Raw genomic sequence first — 16,981 nt, 5'->3', positions numbered from 1 at the left:
GGTCATTTCTCGATCCCTCCCCGTCCCTCTCTCCCGCTCATTTCCTGTCTCTACACTGTCCTATCCAAATAAAGGTGAAAAAAGTCTGATAACCTCAATTGCCTTTTTGTACTACTGTGAATGCCACTGTTCAGCAAAAAGAGAAATCTATGTTGGCAGAATGAGGAATTGAAAATTGACTTAATTAAGAATTCTTAATAAAGATAACAGTTTTATCATAGTTTGGATTATCATGGGCACATCATTGGCAAAACAAAATTCTTAATGCAGACTGTTGCCTTGAAATTTCAAGTATTCTCAACTATTCTTTTTTTACAGTGTAGCATAGTTTTGACAATCAAAAATCATCTGCTTTTGGTTTTAAAATAAGCTGATGTCAATTTTTAAAATATTAAAGTTCCAGTAAAGTGGGCACACAATTGTGTGCCCCATTCTGACGTGTCCTGACAGCCAGTTCAGGCTACTCGCAAGGCTTTCAGCATTGCAGTAATGTCTATCTGAGGGTTAAAGGGAGCATTCTGACTGTGGCTCTGCAGCGACCCCTGTAGGTTTTTGGCAGCCTGCTGCAGCTCCTGTGGGATGGTGTTTGGTTTGCTTCGTTCAGCTCCACCCCGTGAGCACAGCAGCACCTCGTTCACTTCACCCTCAATAGGGCGAGAGAGCACACTCGGGAACACGGCCTGCAAACGCTCCAACACTGACTGCCTCAGAGCTGAGTCACGACACACCAAGTTTAACATAAACACTCCTTAAAAGAGAGAGAGAGAAAAAGAGGAGATGTTTAGCATAAATCACTGTGGTGCATATACAACAAAATCCTCGACTGTTAGTTCAATAATAATTTTTTTAAAAAGCCTTAAATAAAAAAGAACAGCATCTGAGGCGACGTTAGCCTACCTCGAGGAGTTAACAACTTGCAGATTTTCTCCAGCAGGGATGTTTCTACAAAGGCAGGCGGAGGGCAGCTCATGCCCAGGGAGCGGTCCTTGCTGTCAACATCGAACATGATGACATCACAGGAATGTCCCCCTATAAATAGGGATGGAATGAAGAGTGAGAATGAGCAGAGTTGGGTGTAGTCGCCTGGCAGACCATACTGGGCATTTCATGAGTACACATGACTGAAAACATATACAGAGCCTAATCTAGGAATTTGAAAATAGGGGACAGATCCCTCACTAGTTGTAGAAACAGGGGACAGAAAATATTAACATGGGTAAAAATATCCCTCATTTGTTCCAGTTAGTGGGGACAGAAAAATAATACATTGGCAGATATTTTCAAGAGTACATCTATAAACAGAACAGTTTTATTAATAACACTAAATACATGTAACAAACAGGCGGCACAGTGGTGTAGTGGTTAGCGCTGTTGCCTCACAGCAAGAAGGTCCAGGTTCGAGCCCCGTGGCCGGCGAGGGCCTTTCTGTGCGGAGTTTGCATGTTCTCCCCGTGTCCGCGTGGGTTTCCTCCGGGTGCTCCGGTTTCCCCCACAGTCCAAAGACATGCAGGTTAGGTTAACTGGTGGCTCTAAATTGACCGTAGGTGTGAATGTGAGTGTGAATGGTTGTCTGTGTCTATGTGTCAGCCCTGTGATGACCTGGCGACTTGTCCAGGGTGTACCCCGCCTTTCGCCCGTAGTCAGCTGGGATAGGCTCCAGCTTGCCTGCGACCCTGTAGAACAGGATAAAGCGGCTAGAGATAATGAGATGAGATGAGATGAGACATGTAACAAACATTCATATCAGATGTTAATCTATATAATATCATAATTATGGCACTATACATATCCTTTAATACAGTGATATGAAAACCATATCAGCAAACACTTATCCACAGTTTATAGTATTGCACAAACATTATGATCAGATCTGAACTTTAAAAATGTAAAGATTTTAGATCAAAAACTATATGAAGAATTATATACTGCAAAACCTTACAAATATGACTAGTTTTCTGTTATATGACTAGGTTACTGTTTTACTATAAATCATGTGACTAGCCTATTTTTACCAATTTGACCACCAGTAGTATAATATTGCATTTCAAATATGACGAGGTTAATATTACATCATTTGATATAGTTAAGTCTAAAATCCATGTAGTCTTGCTACAATTAATAAGATGAAAAATCTGACTTTCTGAATGAAATAAAATCACTATCAAATATTTAAAAATGCTATCATATTTGTTTTGTTCAGACCACCTTTCATGAAAGTGAAAAACATTAAACAATCTACCCATGTTTAAACTAGATTTTGACATAAATGACTGGAGATAATCTCAAAATTGTAAAAGGAAAACATATATCTTACCCTTGTTCTCCAGTGCGCTGATGTGTTCTAGACCATCTCCCAGTATTACCTTCAGTCTGTCATCAGTCTGGAGCCCAAACCAAGTCTTTGCTACCTCCAGTACAGCCGGGTCAAGTTCCACAACCTCCACCCACACACCAGGTATAAAATCCCGTATGAACTGGGGCAGCCCTCCACCACCCAGCCCCACCACCAACACTGATATTTGACTATCTGTGCAACAGAGCAGACCAAAAAAAAAAAGGTTTTTCTTATTTATTGTTGATACTGAAAATTCACATTGAACAGACTGGACAGATGGTTTCCCTCCCCCTGCTTCATACAGTGGTATGCAAAGGTTTGGGCACCCCTGGTCAAAATTGCTGTTAGTAACAGACATTTTCGGTAAGGGTGCCCAAACTTTTGCATGCCACTGTATACTTCTCCAGAGTTACCAGTGATCCTGACTCCTTCTGCTCTCTGGAGCTGCCCGATTTATCCTCATGCCCTACTTCATATTTGGAGCTTTCATCACCTGAAAAAAAAAAAATCACTCGCTGCTACTAAGGATGGCTCCACATGGACAACCAAAAACCTCCCATAAAATTACTGTGGATGGTACCACATAGAAACCATAGAGACGGCTACAAATGTTCTTCCTTGGATAGCCTTAGGACTGCAATTGCTAAGAACAATTTTGCACTCAAGTCTCCATCACTGAACAGTTAATAACTTCAGTTTGATACAATAAACTTAAAAGTTAAAACTATAATGAATTCAGAAATGACTGACACTCATAAGCTCCTATTTACACAATTGCACTTTGTAACTATATTCCTCAAGTATAGATAGATAGATAGATAGATAGATAGATAGATAGATAGATAGATACTTTAAATGATCCTTTGCAGGAAATTACAAGTTGCAGCAGCATCAACCATACTCAGGATTCATTCATCAACCATATTTAGAACAGGAATAAATCTCATCTCATCTCATCATCTCTAGCCGCCTTATCCTGTTCTACAGGGTCGCAGGCAAGCTGGAGCCTATCCCAGCTGACTACGGGCGAAAGGCGGGGTACACCCTGGACAAGTCGCCAGGTCATCACAGGGCTGACAGACACAGACAACCATTCACACTCACATTCACACCTACGGTCAATTTAGAGTCACCAGTTAACCTAACCTGCATGTCTTTGGACTGTGGGGGAAACCGGAGCACCCGGAGGAAACCCACGCGGACACGGGGAGAACATGCAAACACCACACAGAAAGGCCCTCGCCGGCCCCGGGGCTCGAACCCAGACCTTCTTGCTGTGAGACGACAGCGCTAACCACTACACCACCGTGTCGCCCACAGGAATGAATAAATAAATAAATAAACAAACAAACAGATCTATCTACATAAAGTTCACAAACTTATAGTGATACTAAAATTTAAAAATACAGAATTTAAAAATTAAGCTAAAAATAGTAGTTCTAACCAAAATACAATAAATAAACTAATAACACTAGAGTAAAAATCTGGGGTATTAAGTGCTGGAATGCTAAAATGCTGGAGTTTATTGCACATTGAAGAGCTTGATGGCGGCTGGCAAGAAAGACCTTCTATAGCGTTCAATCTTACATCTTGGTGGGATCAGCCTGCCACTGAAGGTGCTCTCCCGAAACACCTCCAGGGCATGAAGTGTGTGCAAGTCATTATTCACTATTGTGTTCATCTTTCTTAACATCCTCACTTCAGCCACCTGCTCAACCCAGTCCTGAGGGGCACCAATGGTGGTGCTCACCTTTTTAATCAGTTTATTGACTGACAAATTCCTCTGAAGGTTTCTTCAGGTCATCTCCGAGAGCCTTTCCTCACCACCATTGCCCTCTGGCTTCCTCATTAGGGATAAATCCATATGTTTAAACAATATTTATATATTTCTGTAAAGCTGCTTTGTGATTTTTTTTTTTTCAAAGAGTGACACTTCAATGAGTGCATTTGTAGCATTCTGGTCTAACAGAAAACCAACTCCACTGGATGCTGCATGCCGGTTATTTCGCCACAAACTTCCCATAATCATTGTACATCTCTTTTCTTATCTGTTTTCATCAATCTGCTTATGCTAATCAGGTAAATCCCTTCCATTTGGATTTAAGGAGATACCGTCATTTCTTTCATTCACGCAGTTGCGTAATGAATATGCAGCAACATCAGGATGTGAATTTGTTTTAGGGGCTCTAACCCTAGTGCTGAGAGTATTTGTTGCCATACGTCTTTTGCATGCTTTTACAATATCAGTGGATGCTATTTCATCTGATGGATGCAGTCTCTCACTAACTGAGAGGATTTCTCCTTGATTTGATCAAGCAGACTGTGAGACAATTTGAAACACTGGTTTATTGATGATCGCATCATCTTCACGCAACTCCCCTGCATTCCAAGAGTTAGAGCACTGGTGTTGGATTACTCTTTGTCTGGCCTCTTACCTCCGACCTATCCGGCTTGGGTGGCCCTACCAAGAGTGTTTGCTCCCGCCAGCATAGCTCTTAGGATCACTGAGGCACACAAGACCTTCCACCATGACAAGATGGTAATCCATGCAGAGTAACCCTTCAACCTCCATGATAACCCACCCGTGGAAGGAAATGAAGAAGCCAAGGAAGACTACCAAACCTTAGCAAGGGCAGTTAGTCAGGTGCCTAAACACAATGTCTTATTGGTAATTGGAGACTTCAACGGACACCTTGGGAAAGACAAAGCTATGTACAGCTACCATGAAAACAACAATGGTAAACTGATGTATGAATTCTCAATGGAGAACAATCTAGCAGTGACCAACACTAGATCTCAGAACAAGATGGGGAAACTCTAGACATACATGAGTGGCACCAAGATGCAGGTGGACTACATCTTGATCAACAAGAAGTGGATCGAGTCTGTCAAAAATGTAGCTCATTTAGCAGTCGTGGCTCAGACCATCACATAGTAACATCTTTTGTTAAACTGAAACTCTGCTGTAGTAAAACACCTCTAAGGTGGAAGAATTATGACCATCTCTCAGCACTGACCAAAGATCTGCAACAGTTATACACACAGTTTGTAACCGCTTTGCTGAATTATCGACAGATGCAGACACCATCAGTAAGATACAGCCATCTCATCAAAGCCAACCAAGAATGTGCTGACACCATGATGCCACAAAAGAAGCAGCTCAATCGTAAGAATTTTGCTGACAATCAACTGGTCAAAGAGGTGAGGAAGAAAGTACAGGACACATGTCATGCATACTCAGAGGACAGTACAAGAATCAACCAGGACCAATTACAGGAAGAAAAAGATCATCTGGAGAATGTTTACATTGAACTTTTTTAAGAAGCCCCAAGCAGGGTAGCACAGTGGGGCAGTGGTTAGCACTGTCACCTCACAAGAAGCAAGAAGGTTCCGTGTTTGAACCTCACGGCCAACGGGGGCCTTTCTGTGTGGAGTTTACATGTTCTCCCTGTGTCTGCATGGGTTTCCTCCGGGTGCTCCGGTTTCCCCCCACAGTTCAAAGACATGCAGATTAGGTAAAATACCCAGTCACTAGCGTTGCACAAGCGGAGACTGCATACTTGGTGCCGGTCCCAAACCAGGACAGATTGGGGAGCATTGCGTCAGAAAGGTCATCTGGGGTAAAAGGGCATCCTTTAGGACCCTCCATGCCTACTTAGGTCAAAAGGTGCAGGCTATCTGTTGATACCTCGTATAGTGAAGGCCACATCAAGGGGCATAGCATTTTCTTACAAAGCCCCACAGTTATGGAACAGCCTTCCAAGTAGCGTTCAGGACTCCGACACAGTCTCAGTAGGGGTGTTCACACGGCAACTTTTACTCCGGTGTAGCACCGGGGCTGCCCCGGTAGAGCGTTCACACAGTACAAAGTTATACCGGTGTAGCCCCTGAAAGCTGCTTAAACCGGTGCAAATCTAACCCTGCTCAGGAGGTGGTTTATGAAATTTACTCCGGAGTAAATGCTAGTTTGCGGGGCAGTACCGATATAAAATGGGACGTCTGAACGCTACAGGGGTAGACTCGCTACGCGTGAGGAGAGTTGATTACATACGGGCATTGCATAATTTGCATCCTGGTATTTTGCGCTTCCAAAATGGCGAATATCAACAACAACAGAACTGCGTGGCTTCCAGTGTTGCCAGATTGGGCAGTTTTAAGTGCATTTTGGTGGATTTGAACATATTTTGGGCTGGAAAACGTCAGCAGTATCTGGCAACACTGGTGTCTTCATCCACGTTGTTTTCCTGGCGCTTGGTGATGCCATGGCAACCGGGAAAAGGAAGTACATTTTCACGCATGCGCACATTTCATTTCCGCATTATTACTATCGTATAGCACGGTCGCAAAAACTGCCGTGTGAACGCAAGTGGGGCTGCACCGGTGCTAACACGCTTCTCTCTAGCAAGCAGGTTTGTGACGTGTGAACGCTCCACAAAATTTACACCGGTGTAAGATATATTGCAACAAAATACATCGGTGCAGCGTCGATGCAAATATGTGCCGTGTGAACACCCCTAGTGTCTAGGCTGAAAACATTTGTTTAGTCAAGCCTTTTGTTAATGGCTTTTTATTAGGTAAAGGAGTAGATCTGGAGGGTCCTCAGGCATAGAGTGTTTTGGTAAACTGGAATGTATGGATGCTGTCACCCCCCCCACACACACACATTCACTCAGGTTTGTTGACGGAGTGGATGGCTGCTTTATGTCCCAGGGCTCCCTCATGTCTGTTACCTTCTGGCTCTCCCTTTTAGTTATGCTGTCATAGTTAGTCTTGCCAGACTCCCTGCTTGCACTCAGTACAAAATGTATACTGTTCTTATCCATTAGGTGACACTGGGCATACCAAACAACCGGTGTTTTTTTCTTCCCCCCCCAAAATCTGTCCCTCTCAGAGTTACATGTCGATCCTGAGACACCAGTGGTGCTGACCTCTTCTGCTCCTTGGACCTGCCTGATCCATCCTGATGCCCTAGAGCTGGCTGGAGTCCCATCACATTGCTCCCGTGGAGGATGGCACCATAAGGACATTCGAAAGTCGTGCTTGGAAGATGGCTCTGGACACTTACAGTAATGCTTTTATGGCTGAAGACTACAACTGACATGATAACCTTAGGAATGTGGCTGTCATGAACAGTTTTGCACTCAAGTTTCCATCAATGAATAGTTTATAACTTCAACAAAAGAGAGTTCATGTTAAAACTATAATGATTTTCTGTTTTCACAGTTAAACTTTGTGACGACACAGGACACAGTTATAGAAGCAAGTTATTTATAACCATGCTATCTATTATCACCCAGATGAGGATGAGTTCCCTTTTGAGTCTGGATCCTCTCGAGGTTTCTTCCTTGTGTTGTCTGAGGGAGTTTTCCTTGCAACTGTTGCTACAGGCTTGCTCATCAGGGATGAATTAGAGATAAAATTAGCTCATGTTTAAAGTCTTTAATTTTCTGTAAAGCTGCTTTGCGACAACGTCTGTTGTTAAAAGTGTTATACAAATAAATCTGACTTGACTAAAACCCATGCCAATTCAAATATGCGGAACAGATCCACTGTTGCGACCCCTAATGGAAACAGCCTAAAGAAGAAGACCTAAACAAGAAACTAGAGAAGGTGGAGAGTGTTGATGCTTGGGCAAAACACAGAGAAAGAGATCACTGGACGCAAGTCTGCACTAAAAGGTATCTTACAAATGCAACAAAAGAAGAGAGAGACTAAAAAAGTGGGAAACTCACTTCTGCAATCTACTGGGGAAAGAGCCCGTGATTGAGGGAGATGATAATGAAGACATTCCAACTGTTTTCGAAGACCTAGAGATCAATGATAGATTGTTCAAAATTGAGGAAGTAGAGAAAGCTATAAGGTTCCCTCACTGAAGGAAAAACTCCAGGATCTGTTGGTATTCCACCTGAGGCCTTAAAAAGGCATGATATGAATGACATTATCTTGACTTTTGCCAACAATCTAATCAATGACTGTCAGAAACCAGATCAGTGGTCTATCAGACATCATTCCGCTACCCAAGAAAGGCAGTCTAGATATCACTGATAACTACAGGGGTATCCGACTATCCTCAATGATTGCAAAGACCATCAATAAGAGGATACTAAATAGAGTGCAACTGATTTTAGACTCTCTCTTGCAACCCAATCAAAATGGGTTTCGACCTAAAAAGATCAACAGTAGCCCATATTCTTGCACTATAAAGGCTCGTTGAGGGAGTCAAGAGCAACAATTTAGAGGTCATCATCTTCCTTGACTTCAGCAGACCTTTTGATTCTGTGCACAGAAGGAAAATGAGAAAGATACTTCCTGTGTATGGTATTCCAATAAAGCTCGTCAATGCCATCATGAAATTCTACAAAGGAACCAAAGCCAGAGTTGTTTCTCCAGATGGTGACACAGAGCTCTTCAAAATTCTGTCTGGCATTGTTCAGGGAGATACTCTGGCTCCATACTTATTTACAACAGTGTTGGATTATGCTATGAAGTAGGCAGTAGGTGGCAGAGAACTAGAACTCGGCTTTACCATTGAGAAAAGGAAAAGTAGCAGATCACCTCCGGTAACAGTCACTGACATGGACTTTGCAGATGATATTGCCCTCTTATCAAAGGAGTTGGCAAAGGCACAGGAACTTCTGATGAGAGTAGAGTTAGAAACTGCTAAGGTGGGGCTACACCTCAACGTGACCAAAACCAAAGAAATGGTATTTAACCAACAGGATCCAACTGAATTGAAAGCAATGAATGGAGAAAACATCAAAATTGTCAAGAATTTCAAGTATCTCGGCGCATACATGGAAAGCACAGAGAAGGACTTGAATACAAGGAAAGCGCTGACATGGAACGCTGGTCACAAATTGAGCAAGATATGAAAATCAACACTGTCAAATAAGATTAAGATCAGGCTATTTCTGACTACAGCAGAGCCTGTTCTTCTGTATGGCTCGGACACTTGGACACTCGACAATGCTACTGAAAAGACGTTAGACAGCACATGTACCAAAATGCCGAGGATGGTTCTCAATGTATAATGGTGGCAACACGTTACAAATGAGAAGCTTTATGGTGACCTACCACATGTGTCTGAGGAAGTCAGACAACGCATACTCAGACTTGCTGGACACTGCGTAAGATAACGGATGGATGGACAAAAGTGTTATAAAAATATATTTCATATTTTAGAGTCTTCAAAGTAGCCAGCGTTTGCCTTGATGAAACTTTGAACACTATTAGCGTTATCTTAACCAGCTTCATGAGGTGGTCACCTGGAATGATTTTCAATTAATAGCTATGCCTCGTCAAAAGTTAATTAGTGCAATTTCTTGCCTTCTTAATGCGTCTGAGATCAAACAGTAAACAATATAGTAAATAGCCCTATTCCACAACTGTAGTAATCCATATTACGTCAAGAACCGTTCAACTAAGTAAAGAGACACGACATCCATCATTACTTTAAGATATGATGGTCAGTCAATCCAGAAAATTGCAAGAACTTTGAATGCATCTTCAATCCAATTTCAGGACTTTTCCCCTCTATTCTTTTACTTCACTGACTTTACATGTTTCATCCTGCTCATGGTTCACTGTGCCATATTAAATCAGATAACACAGTCAGCCCTTTAAGGTGAATTCCCATTAAATTCCCTGTAATAGTGCTGTCTTAAGGCCAATTTATGCTGACAACGCAGTCCTCGCAGATGGCGTCGCAGATAGCGTCTGCGTAGCCCCCCCTTCGCAGACGCTCTGCGCGCACCTCCCAAAAATTGTGACCACCGCAGAAGCTTCGCAGACAGCGTCGCAGACAAGAGGGCCCTGATTGGTCCACTCTACATCCGCTGTACACGCACTTCCACTTCCCTACTTTCCCGGTTTGGTTTGTTTTCACGACCGCCATTTTTAAAAACACGAGCGAAGATGGAGCAGCACGAAGAGCGGTTGATCGAGGAAGTACGTACATCTATACGACTCCAGTTCTAGTCATTATAAGTAACCGGAGGATAAACACTCCAGTAACCACACCCACCAACTACTCCTAGCGATTTCGCGACTTCGCGCCCCCTTGCGTTGTGGCGGTGAATAACATCGCGCACGCCTATTACTCCCCGCTCAACGATAAATTACAACTGTCTGCGAAAAGCTATCTGCGAAAGCCTTGTCGCAAGAGCATGCAGAGGCCTAGTTTAGTTCCTGCTTTACTGCTTCTCAAGGCATAACAGTGATTACTCTGTACCACTTTCCTACCAGTTATTTTGCAAAACATACCCTTATTATTGATGGCCTCCTTTCCTAGCATGGCGAAGCCTGCGATCATCACCTCGTGATGAGTACAGCAGAGAAATCCTCGATCTACAGTGTGATTTTTGTGGGCTGAAACTGGAGTTCCAGCAGCTGGGGGTTTTGATTTCTTCTTGCCCTTCTTTTTCTGAGCAGGACCAGCTGGAAAAACAGTATAGCAGTTAGCATTATAGGTAAAATACACATCTGGCTATATAAATGTCTTGGGTTATAATCCAAGGTTATTTGCTCCGACACTGGGAATAAATCACTCACTTGTTGCGGTGGATCGCAGGCGGCTTTCAGACTGCACCAGTTGAGTGTTGCTCATGAAAATTAATCTACGGTAGACATGACCATCCTCTCCTCGAACATCTTCAACAGAATACTCACCTGTTAAGCCACTGACACCTCGGCCCACCACCTCCCTCCAGCCCAGATCACCTCCTACAGACAAGAAAGGCACCTAAACCAGACGCCGGAGAGACAAGGGTCAGGAAGTCAAAGAAGATACAGAACTAATGTTCCAAATGATTATTATAAATATATTAACATCCTCCTCTCTACCTGCTGATTGGTTGGCATTCCAGGAGGAGCCAGTTCCATCACCATGGGAGAGAGCTCAGACTGGACTACTTGCATGTCTTTATATTCCTGGTCTCGATGCATTGTAACAATGATCAATCGGCGGAAGTTTGCGCTGGCGGCCAGCTGAGTGCGACCCTCAGCAGAACCGTACAACCAATCAGATTCTCGACCCTGAGGAACTTTACAAATTCGACACAATTATTAGCATTACAGTTATGAAAAAGGCGCACATGTTCATCTGAGAAATAGTTCTTACCAATAAAAATAGCAAAGTGGTTGGTACGGGGTACTTTGGCAGAAGGTGGACTGTCCTGCACCGTGAGCGTGTATCGGGGACGGCCCGTGGCTGCGTGGCATAGCGTGAGGGAGGGCGTGCTAGCAGTGTCTGTGGCACCCCTCAGCTTCTGCAGCATGAGTGCATATGCCTGCCGGTCCTTTACTGCAGCTAAAAGTTCAGGAACCGACCCCAGTCTACACGGGACACCGTCTTCACCCTGGCACATCTCCAGCACTTTGAAAGGAGGTGGCTGGCGGAACTTGGTGCAGACGAGAATGAATACAGGAAGAGCAAATGACGAGGACTCCAAGTCTGGGTTCTGTTCGATCAGGCAGTGGATACGTATGGCAAAGCCAGCTTCAGCAAAATGCTCCACTGCCAGCTTTATCACATGCTCCTGGGCGAGAGTCACACAGATGTAGCGGCCGCTCACAGCCAGAACTCGGCCCATCTCAGCCAGCATTTTGCTCGCCACGACGCCCTCCTCCTCCGAGGCCATGGCATCTAGAGTTCCCTTGTCAAGACAAGCCTGGAAGCTGCCACTTTCATAACCTGTCTGAGTGGCATCTACCTGATGGAAGGTGAGGTCAGGACGGCGCTGCACGTTTCGCTGATTCATGTGAGCAACAACTGTCTCACTAATGTCGATGTTGGTTAAGTGGCGGTAGCCGACATCGTAAAGCTGTTCGCTTAGCTCCGAGTTCCCACAGCCCACCACTAAAACCTGATCCAGAGGAAGGTATTCATTAGAATTCAGACTCCTGTTTGCAATATGTCCTTACTGAACACCCTTTCAACACAATACTATTTGACTTTACAGTATACAGTGTTGGAATAGTAATGATTTACAATCCCACTATCCGCTGTCACCTAGAACAGGAGGAGTTGGAGGGTTCCTTTTTAAGTTTGGTTTCTCTCAAAGTTTCTTCCTGATGTTGTCTCTGGGAGTTTTCCTTACGATTGTTGCCTCTAGCTACAACCCCGATTCCAAAAAAGTTGGGACAAAGTACAAATTGTAAATAAAAACGGAATGCAATACTGTACAAATCTCAAAAACTGATATTGTATTCACAATAGAACATAGACAACATATCAAATGTCGAAAGTGAGACATTTTGAAATTTCATGCCAAATATTGGCTCATTTGAAATTTAATGACAGCAACACATCTCAAAAAAGTTGGGACAGGGGCAATAAGAGGCTGGAAAAGTTAAAGGTACAAAAAAGGAACAGCTGGAGGACCAAATTGCAACTCATTAGGTCAATTGGCAATAGGTCATTAACATGACTGGGTATAAAAAGAGCATCTTGGAGTGGCAGCGGCTCTCAGAAGTAAAGATGGGAAGAGGATCACCAATCCCCCTAATTCTGCGCTGACAAATAGTGGAGCAATATCAGAAAGGAGTTCGACAGTGTAAAATTGCAAAGAGTTTGAACATATCATCATCTACAGTGCATAATGATCATCAAAAGATTCAGAGAATCTGGAAGAATCTCTGTGCGTAAGGGTCAAGGCCGGAAAACCATACTGGGTGCCCGTGATCTTCGGGCCCTTAGACGGCACTGCATCACATACAGGCATGCTTCTGTATTGGAAATCACAAAATGGGCTCAGGAATATTTCCAGAGAACATTATCTGTGAACACAATTCACCGTGCCATCCGCCGTTGCCAGCTAAAACTCTATAGTTCAAAGAAGAAGCCGTATCGAAACATGATCCAGAAGCGCAGACGTCTTCTCTGGGCCAAGGCTCATTTAAAATGGACTGTGGCAAAGTGGAAAACTGTTCTGTGGTCAGACGAATCAAAATTTGAAGTTCTTTATGGAAATCAGGGACGCCGTGTCATTCGGACTAAAGAGGAGAAGGACGACCCAAGTTGTTATCGGCGCTCAGTTCAGAAGCCTGCATCTCTGATGGTATGGGGTTGCATTAGTGCGTGTGGCATGGGCAGCTTACACATCTGGAAAGACACCATCAATGCTGAAAGGTATATCCAGGTTCTAGAGCAACATATGCTCCCATCCAGACGACGTCTCTTTCAAGGAAGACCTTGCATTTTCCAACATGACAATGCCAAACCACATACTGCATCAATTACAGCATCATGGCTGCGTAGAAGGGTCCGGGTACTGAACTGGCCAGCCTGCAGTCCAGATCTTTCACCCATAGAAAACATTTGGCGCATCATAAAACGGAAGATACGACAACAAAGACCTAAGACAGTTGAGCAACTAGAATCCTACATTAGACAAGAATGGGTTAACATTCCTATCCCTAAACTTGAGCAACTTGTCTCCTCAGTCCCCAGACGTTTACAGACTGTTGTAAAGAGAAAAGGGGATGTCTCACAGTGGTAAACATGGCCTTGTCCCAACTTTTTTGAGATGTGTTGTTGTCATGAAATTTAAAATCACCTAATTTTTCTCCTTAAATGATACATTTTCTCAGTTTAAACATTTGATATGTCATCTATGTTCTATTCTGAATAAAATATGGAATTTTGAAACTTCCACATCATTGCATTCCGTTTTTATTTACAATTTGTACTTTGTCCCAACTTTTTTGGAATCGGGGTCGTACTTACTAGGGATCTAAAGCTACATCAGGATTTCAAGACAAGTGTTCTGCGAAAAAAACTGAATTGAACTAAAACATTAATTCTAAGAAATCCTCCTTAGGTTGCTGCACTGCTCGTTCTAATGGAACCAGTGAAATATTATAAAACTAGTGCACCATGGCAAGATCTACACAAATAATTTAGAAGGAAAAAAAAAAAACCCAACAACTTTAGGAATATAGGAACTACGTACATGACATGGCCAAAAATTCGTGGACACCTGACCATCACACCCATATGTGCTTGTTGAACATCCCGTTCCAGATTTAGTTCCCATTTCCTATTATAATAACCTCCACTCTTCTGGGAAGGCTTTCCACTAGGTTTTGGAGCATGACTGTGGGGATTTCTGATCATTCAGCCACAAGAGCATTAGCGAGATCAGGCACTGATGTTGGTAAGAAGACCTGAGGTGCAGTCAATATTCATTTCACTCCAACCTTGGTACACCATGTCTCCATTGAGCTTGCTTTGTGCACAGGGGCCTTATCATGCTGGAACAGGTTTGGGCCTCTTAGTTCCAATGAAGGGAAATTGGGGCAGCACGGTGGTGCACTGTTTAGCACTGTCGCCTCACAGCAAGAAGGTTCCGGGTTTGAATCTCACAGGCGATGGGGCGTTTCTGTGTGGAGTTTGCATGTTCTCCCTGTGTCTGCGTGGGTTTTCTCCGGGTGCTCCGGTTTCCCACACAGTCCAAAGACATGCAGATTTAGGTAAAATACCTAGCCACTGGGGCTACACAAGCCAGTGTATACTTGGGAGGGTTGCGTCAGGAAGGGCATCGGGTGCTTTTTTAAAAAATAAATAAATAAATCACACCCTATGCCAAATCAAATATGTGGAATAGATCCGCTGTGGCGACCCTTAATGGGAGCAGCTGAAAGAAGAAAGAGTTGTTCCAGTGAAGAGAAATTGTAAAAGACCGTCTGTATATAAAGCAATTCACTTATCGCCAATTGCTTTACAGCTGACAGTTGGCGGCTAATGGACATCTGGCTGACATCTGGCTGCCTAGGTATCCCTCTTGTAAATTTATTTAGTATAACTCAGTGTTGGCGTCGTCTGTCAGTCAACAGTATCCACAGCTGGCACTAGTTTAACTGGGTACCTGTTCACTTCGAGTGGCCAACAATCACTTTGCCTGTCAGTCATCGGTACAAGCTGCCAAATTTCACTGCCATTCTATGGTCTCTTTGTGGCAACAGTTTGGCCAAAGGTTTATGGACACCTGATCATCACACCCATATATAATTCTTCCCTGCACACCGTCATCAGCAACCAGAGGAGCCTGTTCAGTGACAGAATGCTCCTTCCCAAGTGCAGGACGAACAGACTCAAAAACTCCTTTGTCCCTCACGCCATCAGACTGTACAGCTCCTCTCTGGGGGGGGGGGGGGGGGGGGGGTGTGTGTAACAGGAGGACAGAGGACGGGAAGGAGCAGTAGCCTAGCCTAACAATAAGCAATACTGGACAATGTGCAATATCTCTCCTGCTGTCCCCCTCCTCTCTCTCCCCCTTCCTCTCTTCCCCATATCTTATTCTTTTTATATTTGTATATAGAAATACTTATTTTAATTTATCTAGAAGTTTTCTCTATTTCTTTTCTCTGTTTATCTGTAATGATGCTGCTGGAATCTTAATTTCCCTGAGGGAACCCTCCCAAAGGGATCAATAAAGTTTTATCTAATCTAATCTAATCTAATCTAATCTAATCTGTCTCTACAGAGCTCAAAGCACACGACTGTATAAAATATACAGTATGCTTTAGCATTAAATTTTCCTTCAGTGCTACTAAGAGGCCCAAACACACGGCGGCACAGTGGTGTAGTGGTTAGCACGGTCACCTCACAGCAAGAAGGTTCCGGGTTCGAACCCAGCGGCCAGCGAGGGCCTTTCTGTGTGGAGTTTGCATGTTCTCCCCGTGTCTGCGTGGGTTTCCTCCGGGTGCTCCGGTTTCCTCCACAGTCCAAAGACATGCAAGTTAGGTTAACTGGTGACTCTAAATTGACCGTAGGTGTGAGTGTGAATGGTTGTCTGTGTCTATGTGTCAGCCCTGTGATGACCTGGCGACTTGTCCAGGGTGTACCCCGCCTTTCGCCTGTAGTCAGCTGGGATAGGCTCCAGCTTGCCTGCGACCCTGTAGAACAGGATAAAGCGGCTACAGATAATGAGATGAGATGAGATGACAATGCCTCTGTGCACAAAGCGAGCCAAGGCTGGAGTGTGTTTTAGTGTTTTGTCTAACCAGTCCCTACATTATTAAATACATTCACACCTAAAGCACACTTTCAGTGTTTTTAATTAGACAGTTATTGAGTGTAGACTGTAAATGTAAAGCAAATGCACAATCTTAGGGCTGTTATTACCTTCTCACGTGGTTTAATGTACTTGTGCAGCACGCCACACAGTGAGTTGTAGTCCCCATACCACTCAAAAGCCTTTTCTCCTCGTTTGCGGAAAAATCGTTCCCAATAATCTGCAGAGCTGAACTCCTCGGCTGTTCTGGGTAACAAACTCATGTCCTTCCGGCCTCTTTTAAATCGTTACTCTATTAAAAATCCCTTTCTCTGTTCTTTTTTTATACTGATGACCAGCAGCCTTTAACATGCAATACATAACCTACTACAACCTATAGCATGCAGAACCTGTAACATAACGTTACTGCGGATTTAATATAATTATTCACTTCAGCCCCGAACTATGATACTGCCTGAATTTTTATTATTTATTGTTATCATTTCTTCGTATACTAAATCATAAACGCAAAAAGAGTTAGTCTTTTCCCACATGTTTTGAAGTTTCAACCCGGACACATTTCCTTGACGGACGCGCGACAAAACTGGGCAGCAATTGGGCGGTTATGAGTAGGCGGGACATATCAAGCTTT

At 43.6% G+C, this 16,981-nt stretch overlaps 1 protein-coding gene across 2 annotated transcripts; it reads right to left on the bottom strand.

The window, feature by feature from the left end:
* Positions 1-299: 299 nt before the first annotated feature.
* mettl13 (methyltransferase 13, eEF1A lysine and N-terminal methyltransferase) lies at positions 300-16,887 on the bottom strand. 2 transcript variants are annotated; one of them, XM_060917557.1, is made up of 8 exons: positions 16,461-16,887; positions 11,454-12,198; positions 11,177-11,376; positions 10,886-11,075; positions 10,598-10,771; positions 2,315-2,527; positions 898-1,029; positions 300-748 (listed from the first exon to the last, which is right to left on the bottom strand). In XM_060917557.1, exons 1-8 carry the CDS (start codon positions 16,611-16,613, stop codon positions 456-458), a joined length of 2,100 nt encoding a protein of 699 aa, XP_060773540.1. In that variant the 5' UTR covers positions 16,614-16,887; the 3' UTR covers positions 300-455. The 2 variants fall into 2 exon arrangements, with proteins under 2 accessions (XP_060773540.1, XP_060773541.1); XM_060917558.1 differs by lacking the exon at positions 2,315-2,527.
* Between the last annotated feature and the right edge of the window lie 94 nt (positions 16,888-16,981).

The sequence above is a fragment of the Neoarius graeffei genome, chromosome 3, assembly GCF_027579695.1.
Source record: "Neoarius graeffei isolate fNeoGra1 chromosome 3, fNeoGra1.pri, whole genome shotgun sequence".
Lineage (NCBI taxonomy): Eukaryota > Metazoa > Chordata > Actinopteri > Siluriformes > Ariidae > Neoarius > Neoarius graeffei.
This window is presented reverse-complemented; position numbering and strand designations above follow the sequence as displayed.

Bases quoted from the DNA above. Each gene is read 5' to 3' on its own strand.
- mettl13 (XM_060917557.1), bottom strand. From the start codon at position 16,613: ATGAGTTTGTTACCCAGAACAGCCGAGGAGTTCAGCTCTGCAGATTAT. The intron at 2,528-10,597 runs GTATGTTTTGCA...TCTGTTGCACAG, and splicing joins GGAGGCCATCAATAATAAGG to ATAGTCAAATATCAGTGTTG. The intron at 749-897 runs GTAGGCTAACGT...CTCTCTTTTAAG, and splicing joins CAAGTTGTTAACTCCTCGAG to GAGTGTTTATGTTAAACTTG.